The sequence below is a fragment of the Podarcis liolepis genome (genome assembly GCF_965112155.1).
Source record: "Podarcis liolepis genome assembly, chromosome: 8".
In the NCBI taxonomy this organism is placed as follows: Eukaryota; Metazoa; Chordata; class Lepidosauria; order Squamata; family Lacertidae; genus Podarcis; species Podarcis liolepis.
Window position 1 is genome coordinate 22,676,223 of NC_139560.1, and position 10,857 is coordinate 22,687,079.

Here is a 10,857-nt window from a genome sequence, read left to right on the forward strand (position 1 = left end):
TAAGGTATTCATGGCAGCAGCTTCTGAAAAGAAGGCTGGACAAGATGACAAGGTATCATCAAGTATATTTGTCCAATGGATTCTTGTTCACAGAAGCCAGGACTACTAAAAAAAATCCAGGTCCCATGATCTCAAACTCACTTAGGTTTCTACAGGTATTAGAAGAACCATAATGCACAATAATTTTTTCTCATACGATGACAATTCCTTTACTGAGGTAATAGTTCACCAATGAAATGTACCTGTAGTTCACCAATGAAAACTACAGGCTTGGGCATTCCTCTTTTACTTGGGATAGACTTCTATGGAGGGTAGATATTGTGAAATTATGTTAATTGGTTTAAATGCAGACCCTGAAACATACTGGTAGTAATTTGCTTTGCTGATCAGAAACTCTGTAACAAGGCTTGAAAAAAATCCAGATGGCAATGAAAAGAGACTGCCCTGATCCTCTGCTGAAGGGATAAAACTGACAACTTACTCTAGCCAGACCCCTACTTGGCAGAAGGCTGATTAGTTGAAAAGTCTTTAGCAGTCCATATGCTGTACGGTCCCACTCTAAAAGGCAATAGTAGCGACAGCTGGGAGATATTGTAAGCCAAAGAAGGAAGTTTGTTATCCTCAGTCAGTGAATACCTTTCACCTTTACTGAACCTTGAAGAGGCTTCGAATATCTCCTTTTCGGTGGGGAAACTATTTGCATAGCATGATCTTGTACCATTTATTTACCAAATAACTGAACAAACCACACCATGAACTGAACCACACAAACAAAATTTCAGTTGTGTTGTATGATCTATTCTAATCCACAGACAATGTTGTGTATTGAAATGTTCCATTTCCACAGCAATGACATTCCGGGAAAAGGGAGCCTAAGTGTTTTACACAGGTTAAAAAAAAGTCAGACTCCAGCTTGCTGACTCACAACCTAAGAGAAACAGAAATTAGTATAAGGAAGTGTGACGCATAAGGGTATGGAGAGGTGCCCATGATACAGTCCTTTTCCAAATCCGCACTATTTTAATGTGTGTACACACCCACCCACCCCACCTGATTATAAAAACCTCAAAGTGGTGTATTAAAAGGTAAAACAATAAAATCAAAAAACATATACAGCAATACTTAAAAACTTTTTTTAAAATACAGAAGCTATGATACTAAAACAGATTATAATGACCTCAACTTTCTAAGCTTCTGGGTAAAGGTAAAGGGACCCCTGACCATTAGGTCCAGTCGTGACCGACTCTGGGGTTGCGGCGCTCATCTTGCTTTATTGGCCGAGGGAGCTTCCGGGTCATGTGGCCAGCATGACTAAGCCGCTTCTGGCAAACCAGAGCAGCGCACAGAAACGCCGTTTACCTTCCCGTCGGAGTGGTACGTATTTATCTACTTGCACTTTGACGTGCTTTCGAACTGCTAGGTTGGCAGGAGCAGGGACCAAGCAATAGGAGCTCACCCCGTCACGGGGATTTGAACTGCCGACCTTCGGATCGGCAAGTACCACCCGCGTCCCTAAGCTTCTGGGTAGGATTGTCTAAACAAGAATGTATTTAGCAGGCGTCGAAAAGAGTGCAGTGAAGGTGCCTGCTTTATCTCAACAGGCAAAGAGTCCAAGGGTAGGTATTGTGTTCAAAGCATTCTTCGTACCTCCACTATCTCCCTACAGGAGTCTAAAGCAGGGGTGGGGAACTGGATACAGCCCAACAGGTGTTCCTCTACCCCGCCCCCCCTGCACAGGCCACTTTTGATAGGTGTGGGCTCACCCATCCATCACCTGACATCACCATGGCATCAGTTGAAAGTAGACCAGCTTGAACTCAGGCCAGCTTACTATGAAAGATCTCTTTAGTTGATCCTCTGCTTTCAACAGGGATAAGATGCAGTCAGAGCTTCCCAATAGGCAGCTCTGGAGCGCAGCCAAACACTGTAGGGGTTGCCGTCAGTACAAATCAGTTGATCAGCAAAGACTGCAAGCCCCGCTTTCTGCAGGGATTGGTTGTGCGTGGGAGCTCCCCAGTGGAACCAATCCCAGTGTCAAATATAAAATGCACCACATTATTATTATTATTTGCACTATCATTAAATTATTAATCACCTTTTAAACCACCTCAAGGCAATTTACATAAAATTTAAAACACTTAAAAACACAAAAACAACAAATACTTTGAAAACAAGACTAAATCCCTAGCAAGTGGAGTCTTGTGGTAAAGACCCATTTATCCAGCTAGAAAAGTCCTGTTTATCCAAAGGAAATCCCTGCTTGCCAAGAAAAATTAGGGAGCACATTTCAAGGCTGCCAACTGTTCCTTTGTAGTCAAATATTTACCTGCCTTATTTGCACCTTATTTGGGTGTGATGTGGGGGGAAACAGCCTTGTGGGCAAAGGCTTCTCAATGCTGGCCTAAAGTGATCTCAGAAAAGCTACGCTTTCTATCTGCTACATGACAAAGAATTCTTGCACCCAACCGAGAACTATGAAAATTATGGAGCTCCTTAGCAGTGGAACTTAAAAGATAATTTCCCTTCCAAAATGAAAAGGCGTGTGCAGGGAATGCATACACAGACACTTCAGTCAAAGGATCTTAAAGATTATGCATTACCTTCTTCAATGCCGTTGATTGTCTCATGTCATATAGCACAATATTCCTGTCTGAAGCACAGCTTCCCAAAAGGTACATCTGAAAAATCAGTTGCATATCAAGTAATGTAAATATCGTCAAGCAAAAAACAAAGCAAAAAATCTTAAATTGTTAAGTGCTAACTGAAAAAGGTATAATATATACAGGACATGTTTTAAACCAGCAGCCCTATCTTTTAAACAGTGTAATTTTCAGCAGCAGTACATAAGCTATCTTATTTAATCTACTGTTGCTAAAAAAGAAGATAATGTGGAGGGGATAAAGCTCAAGACATTTCCCAGATCTCATGCTTTTAAACTGATTTTAAAACCTAGGAGAATCTAAAAGTAGTCTGAGTGGGTGGAAGAAATGACAGGGGAACTCTTAAAACTGCTCAGTGTATGCAATGAGTGCAATCCTTGGATATGTATAGTTAACAGATGCTCTTTTTAGGGTTAATGACCCCATCTTACTTTACAATTGGGAAATCTAATACTTTTAGTTTTAAACATCTCTACCTTTTCACCCAAGACTGTGTTCTGCTCCCTTTGCAACTGCCTTTTCTGTGAACATCTACCCCCACCTTCTCACTGTCCATCAAGCCATTTCTCCCCTTCCAAAATCCCTCCTCAAAATCGACTTGCAACAAGCACAGACAAGAAGGTCTGCCGCCTGTGATTTCTGCGGTCTTTTCACCCTCCTCACTCATTAGCTTCCTTCACCTTTATCTACCCAAGTTATCCTCCAACTCCTCTGAAAGGATATACAACTGCATTTTATACAGCAACGCTGACTATGTTGCTGGTACTAAAACATTTAGTGACAGTCCTTTAGAGTGGAATATATATAAATAAGTTGTTACCTCAATTGGATTGAATTTGACACTGCTTATGCTATCGACTCCCCACGTCAAAGAGCATAAAGGACTGGTTCTCTGTTCATCCCAGATATCAACTTGATGACCACAAGTAGCAAAAACAGGATCCTTCCAATGGTGATCAATTCCAGTGTACACAGTCTTTAAAATGCAAATATAAAAAAAGAGTACCAACAATGAATTGCTGGTTTTATACTCGGAGGGTTTTGTGCTTAGTGTCAATGCCAGGAACCGCAAGAGACATCTAAAACAGTCAGAGTAAGGGTGTCCTGCTTCAGCAACCATTGCTGAACAGGATTTATTTCTTCTGAAACCTCCTGTGACCCAGAAATTCAGCAGCGGAGTAGCAGCTGGAACATCTGAAGTCAGGGTGGAGGCTTGTAAACACCCTTGCCTCATCACCCTCTTGCATCTAGTGCCAGAAGGTACAAGAGACAGCAGCAATCTTGGTAAGGAAACCCAATCTCATGAGGGACCCTTAAGGTCTCAATTGTCTGTTTTATTTATTCAGGCATTTTGCTAGTCATTTCCAGTAACTTTGGTTAGGAAGAACAGTACAGTATAGCTATTATTTTTTTAATTACAGTTAACCATGGGTACAGCTCTACAAGTACCGCAAAAGTTGCAACCATTTGCCCCCCCATTTGTGTGCACAAGCTTTTTTTATCACATTTTCAAATACAATCCCACAAGAGGCAACAGGATAGCAAGTCACTATACCTGAGTGGACCTATTTTTTAAAAGCTAGCTTAATCCACTACAGTATCCAGAAATTTTTATTACGGAAATATCACACCTATTTGCTGAACTTTAAGGAAATGGGGGATAATTATCACTAGCATGAATATATGCGGCTGAATTCTACAACTTACTGCACCAGGACACAAATACACAAGAGGTATGGCAGGAAATTACAACCTGATTCTTCCTGCAGCCTTTTCAGCAGTCGTTCCATGCCTGATCTAATTCTCACCCTTAGTATTCTTCCAAATGCTGGGTTTTAAAACCATCTTCCTGCTGAATTTTTAGTGGCTGATGGCACATTTATGGTGTTTTATGCCATTTATGTAATTTATGATAAATATTTTAATGATTTTGGTTATGATGTATTATTATGCTTCTTTTCTCTTTTTTTTTTTTTGTAAATCAACCCATGACCATTTTTGTTGAAGGCCAGTATAAAAATCTAATAAATAAACTAACTCATACAGAGGCTTTGTACCAGCATTGCAAGGGCACTCAGCTTATGGGAATATTGTCCGATAACGGCATTCAGTGACACCTACATCATCTTTGACACTACAGATCCAAGGTCAATAGTTTTCTGCTCATATTCAAGTAAAACAATACCTTCATCTGAATCTTTAAACACAGAAGGAAAGGGAGAGCAAAACAAGACAATGAATAAAGTAATACCTTTCCAAGAATCGTATTTAGTGGTTCTTCTGCTTCCCCATAAGCTGGTGCCTCCATTTTCCAGTGCTTCACGGTTTTATCATCACCAACCTAATGATTTTGGAGAAAACATTGTATTCATAGTAAGAGAGTTACAATTCAGTCCTTCTGACGTTTATGTGAAAGTAACAAGTGTGCATAGTCAATCTTAAATTTACTTCCTGGAGGAAGAACTGTGAGGGGAGAGACTCCACCAGGCAAGGCCTTCTTCCACCTGCCTTGCCCCACCCTCCAGTCTCTGCTTCTCAATTTGTATTGTATTTTATGCACTGTGACTTGCTATTGTTTTATTGATTATAGTTTAGAAATTATTATAATTGTTAAGAGTGAATTTCTGTTTAATTTTTATATGGTGATATTTAATATTATTCTATACTATTCTAATGGATTGTTGAATATTACTTTATTTGATATAGGTTGCTTATTTTCAAGTTATGTTTTATTGTCACATTATTGTCTTGGATTAGATTGTTATAAGGTGTACATTCTTCGTTTCTTCAACCTGCAAACCACCATGGGTATTTTAAAATAGAAAGAAGGTATACAAATTAAAAGTGATGATGATGATGATTATAAATGTGGTGCCAGATTGCATTTCTTCCAGATTGAATGACAAATTTCTCACATATAGATATAGATACACACACACACACACACACACACACACGTCATTTACAACTTCCCCTTCCCTGGTTCCTTTAATTTTCCCACTCCACCTATTCTTGTATATCCATTTAGCTCCCTTATTTCTTTATTATTCCTTTGTTATGTGTTATATTGTTGAATTTACCTTAATCCTACTAACGTTTGCACATGTTTACAGTTGTATCCAAATACGCCACAAAAATTTTCCATTCCTCTTTATATACTTGATTTTCTTGTTCTCTTATTTTACTTGCCTAGCTGTCAACGTTTCCCTTTTTTAAAGGGAAATTCCCTTATTCTGAATAGGATTCCTCGCAAGAAAAGGGAAAAGTTGACAGCTATGTTTACTTGTTAGACCCGCTAACTCTGCATATTTCATCATTTTTAACTGCCAGTTCTCCTTATTTGGGACCTCACTCACTGATTGTGATTGACAAATCTATTGTCCTTCCAGCTGCATGCCTAAACATTTTTAAAGTTCTATGGAAAAAGGCTATGAAAGCAACTGTATTTCTGTGAATAACATAGTGAACACTGCAAATTGGGAAAAGTAAATGATGAATGAAGAGTTATTAGCTCTAACAGTGTTGCAAATATTCCCGCACATCTATCCCAAGATAGATCTATCCAATGCAAGTACTCCATGGGACTTACTTTTGTCTAAATACAAGTTGGATTAGGCTGCACAACAGGTATTTAAAAATACCCATAAAAATATTTTAAGTCTCACAATAGTCATCAACAGATAGGTGTTTGTACTAAAGAGGGATTGTATTTAACTATGCTGAAGTGCACTGCAAGGACTCCATTACTTTATTAAACTGTTTGCTAGAGGCAAAAGAATTACTTGTACTGAGTGACTGGACTTACAATAGTGACAGAGGATATTTAAATAAGAGGATATGTAAATCTATAGCTTTTTCAAACAGAGAACACATTTGTTTGAACATTGTGCCTGCTCTTCAAACTCAAAGAAAGGAGCAGATTTCTGAAATAGCAGGAGTGGTTTGGAGGACTGGCTTACCCCTGGGCTTGCTTTATGCTCCAAGAAAGTAGAATTAGTATGGAAGAGTAAAACCTAAAGAGGTGGGAAACCTCCTTCTGTCTGCAGGATCACATTTCCTCACGCTCAACTTTTTGGGTACAAAGGCAGAGGCAAAAATGGGCATAGTAACTCTCACTTTTGTACAAGAGGTTGCATTCCACCCACACAAAAGTCAAGAGGTTTCTACAAAAACACCTCTACCTCCAGACAAGCAAAAGCATTATTGCAGTTCAAGGAGATTTCAGCCAGGCAAAAGCACGTAAGGAGAGTGGGGAGAGACCCAAGGGCCAGTGAAAGAGGGGCTGGGGAGCTGCATTTGACCCACTCCCCCAAGCCTGAGATTCCCTGCCCCTGAACTAGATAAAAAATAAGCTGCTGCAGTAGTAGGTGAGAGTCATAAAATAAAAGTATTTGATTCTATTATTTAGAAAACAGAATGCAGAATGGGGGAAAGTAACAAAGAAAAAGAAGTATACCAAGCATTTGAATCTTTCTCCATAATTCCCACTATTATACTTACAGTGAAGAAAGATGTACCACAGAAACGGGTACACATTCCTCTCACAAAGCCCTCATGTGCCTGCAATGTACGGGTGCATTCACGCTTCATCAAGTTCCAAATTCTAACCTATTGGAAACAAACAGCAGCATGTTGTTATTGAACAATTCAGTATTAATACTGTTTTTTGGAACAATATTACAAAATGGTGCGATGCCCTTTTGAAAACCAGAAATCAGGACAGTGTGATTACAACTTATGTGAAGTTTGTATTTCTGGGGGTTGTATGTAAAGGTGAAATCATACAAAATCAGAAGGAGCCCCAGAACTGCCCCAGCCACCCGACATCTCAGATGGCCCAGTAAACCCTTTATGGAAATAGCTTTTAAGCCCTCCACCTTGCTTGCTGGACTCTGGGACAGTCACATGAGGACTCTGGAGATCTTGACTCCATGAGATCTTGGATGATTCCATATGATCTCGCGAGAGCATCCAGAGCCCAGTAAGCAAGGGTTTCCAGCCCCCTTTCTTCTTATTTGTTGGCAAATTGCATTAAGCTCAGACTGAATAAGTAAAATCGGTGATCCTACTATAACATTATTTCAATATTTCAGTCAGCAAAATATAGGAAGCTGCTCAATTGTGGATAGAAACCAGAAATTACTGACATGTATAAATTAAGATAATACAAGAGAACCAGGGAAGGGAGTGGGGGGAAGTCGAGGGATCTAAGTACAGTAATCCTAAAATATGAATTTATTATGGTGTGAAAATGTTTTATTTTTTCCTATTTTTTATTATCTTCTTTTTTGGTTTATTTTATCTTTTTATACTTTAATGTTTAATTGTGAAAATTAATAAAAAATATCATTTTTAAAAATTGTGGCTAGAAACCAGACAAATAAAACAGAGCATTTTGGCAGAGGAGCTTTAAATGACTTGCATTAAACTGGTAGCTTTTAATTGGTGGTTCAGTTTTTAAGACTTAATGTTATAATTTAGCTTTTGAACAGGTCCAAATGGAGGTCAGTGGGATTTACTTCCTAGTACCTGTATACAGGATTGCAGGACTAGGCACCTTCCATGGCTATATCCACAGGCAACACCAACTGAAACCAACCCAGTTACTGTTATCCAATCCCTCGTGCTATGATTGGATTATTACTTCCTGAAGTCACAGGCTTCCTTCCTACTCTTCTCCCCAAATACCTTGTCTCAAGAGGGAAGGAGAACATACACTAGGAAACGAGCAACAGTTGAAGTGGGGAAGTTTTTAATGTCTAATGCTGTATTGTTTTTAATATTCATTTGGAAGCCGCCCAGAGTGGCTGGGGAAACCCAGCCAGATGGGCGGGGTATAAATAAGAAATTATTATAATTATAATTATAATTATTATCCTTAATCCAATATACTGTAGCTTGTTTCCATTAAATAGGCCTTTTCTCAGGGCATAGCACAGTCTTGCTCACAGTTATAGGCGCACACATAACTGAAATGCAAGGTTCTATTTCTTGCAGAATTAAATAACCACAGTAAAAACATGATCTGACACTTTATGGTTGTTTTTATCCAATTATACATACCTCTCCATCACATGCTCCAGACAAAACTGTAGACAAGCTGTTTGGATGCTTAGCCATGCAGTTAACACCATCCCTGTGGCCATCTAATGATGCAACAAAAGGCTTTGCAAAAACACGGTCTAATTTTGTTGCATTTAGTGCCCGAGTATATTCCCGTGGAACCTCAAAGGGATGTAATGCAGGATCATAATTCCGTGGAACTAGAAACCAAATAATCATATGAACATACAAAACAACAGAGAAGATTACTGTCATAAAGCTTCCTTTTGCCTTTTATGTAGCTAGTTAATAAGACACTACTATGCTGGAAAACAAAAATGTTCTCATACTTTGGATCAGCCTTACTAGCTTTGAGTAAATTAAGAATCCTGTTTAAATGAACATACATTGTTCATAAACAGCCCTCAATTTTTCTTTTTTAAAATGTGTTTCTATCAGTCATTACATACACAATCCATTTAATGTAGCAAATTGAGATTTCAATAAACTGGTGATCAGGCAAACAACCACACTGCTCAGAGAATGTAGAACATGTTCATGAATTATATCCAATGTTTCAGCAAATTTCTTCTTTCTTTTTGTTAGTTAAATTTCTAAATCACCATTCCTCCTAATACAACCTAGAGTAATATACAATAACATATAAAACATAAAACATGTATCATATATAAAACATACTAACCAACATACAAAATATCCAGAAACTTCAGAACCATTATGACACACCAAAAAATCATCTGCAGCTCTTAAGTATTAAAACAAAGTAACTTCAATTCAGGAAAACCAGACAAAAATGTATTTAACTGACATCTATTTATGTAAAGCAAGGAGGGGGACAAACAGATCTTCAAGCTGAGGGCTTTCCAAAGTCAGTGTGCCACTAGAGAAGGCCCTTCGGAGGTCCATGAAAAGGGTGTCCATCCCCCCCCCCCCCGGCACCCCAGCAATGATCTTAAGGATCAAATTGACTGGTACTGAAAGAGGCACTCCTGGCCAGAACTATGAGTAGAGCCCTGAACTATGTAGGCCTCATAGGCCATTACCAGGATGTTGTTGAGCCTGGTAGTACATAAGCAGTCAAGTGCACCGCTTTTAGGATTGGTGTTTCATGTTTACATCTAGCTGTCCTGGTTAATTATCAGGCTGCAGCATCACTAGTCGCAGTTTTAAGTCTTGGAGGGTAGCCCCACACAGAACGCATTGCAATAATCCAAGTGCTCTGCGCAATGAGATTAGAATTGCCCATAATGTCACACAAGCCCCAGATTGTGCCAGCAACCTGGGCAGATGACACCTGCCTTATCACTGCAAACGAGATGCAACCCAAGTCACAGGAAGGGAAGGGAGAGGAAAGACCCCTGTGCTCAGTGCTCCATAGGTTTTCTTCACCAAATTTTACTTCACACGTATAAAAGAATTCCCTCCCTCATTTCGGTCGTGGTTTTTGGATAATGGGCACAGTGCAAAGCTGTGTACGAATCATACTTTAAAAGTACAGAACTCCCCCTTCCCCCACCCCAAGAAAAAGAAAGAAAGAAAAGAATAGGAACCGCAGTTTGTCCCTCACAGAGCTACAAGTCCCAACACCCTGGACAAGCTACAGTTCCCATGACTCTCTGGAAGATGCCATGTGCAGAACAACTCTCAACCCGGTCCCCCTTCCAGCAGAGATCTCTCTCAGCCTGAAGAGGCGAACTGTGCAAAAAAGAGAAAAGGAAACCTCAGCCTGACTCGGGAGTCGCCTTCAGGTGTTGGAAGCCGCTCCGGCATCGCAAAGGGAGCCAAACTTGGCTTCCTAAGAAGCGACGCTCAACACAAACCCGGCCGCCCTTTCGAATAATTCCCCTTCTCACCCCGCTGAAGGTCCTGCTTGGTTTCCCGCACGTAATCATCCGGATTCCGGCTCAACACCTTCACCTTCATGGTCTGCGACTGAGGGCGTCGGGATGGCGATGGCGGAAGAAACGGTCCTCTCCGCTACCCTCCGGCAGCCCACATGGACCAGGCAGAAACCAAGCAAAGCCAGGAACCACTTCCGGGTCGAGAGAGCCACTGGGGGCACGAGATTCTACTAACGGGCGGATGAAATAGGAACCGGCAGCTCCCTGGTCACGTGAGCAAGGGCGGGCTAAGG

General features: G+C 40.1%; 1 protein-coding gene across 2 annotated transcripts in view; it reads right to left on the minus strand.

Moving 5' to 3' along the window:
- Positions 1–10,719, minus strand: part of DCAF13 (DDB1 and CUL4 associated factor 13) — a 22,215-nt gene extending 11,496 nt beyond the window's left edge. For both annotated transcript variants that reach the window (XR_014529082.1, XM_083516854.1), the window contains exons 1-6: positions 10,577–10,719; positions 8,724–8,923; positions 7,161–7,268; positions 4,912–5,001; positions 3,481–3,636; positions 2,601–2,678 (exon numbers count right to left, since the gene is read on the minus strand). Coding sequence is in view for 1 of the 2 variants with exons in the window: in XM_083516854.1 (XP_083372980.1) it covers positions 2,601–2,678; positions 3,481–3,636; positions 4,912–5,001; positions 7,161–7,268; positions 8,724–8,923; positions 10,577–10,646 (702 nt within the window). In the remaining variant the exon portion in view is untranslated. The remainder of the gene's footprint in view (positions 1–2,600; positions 2,679–3,480; positions 3,637–4,911; positions 5,002–7,160; positions 7,269–8,723; positions 8,924–10,576) is intronic.
- Between the last annotated feature and the right edge of the window lie 138 nt (positions 10,720–10,857).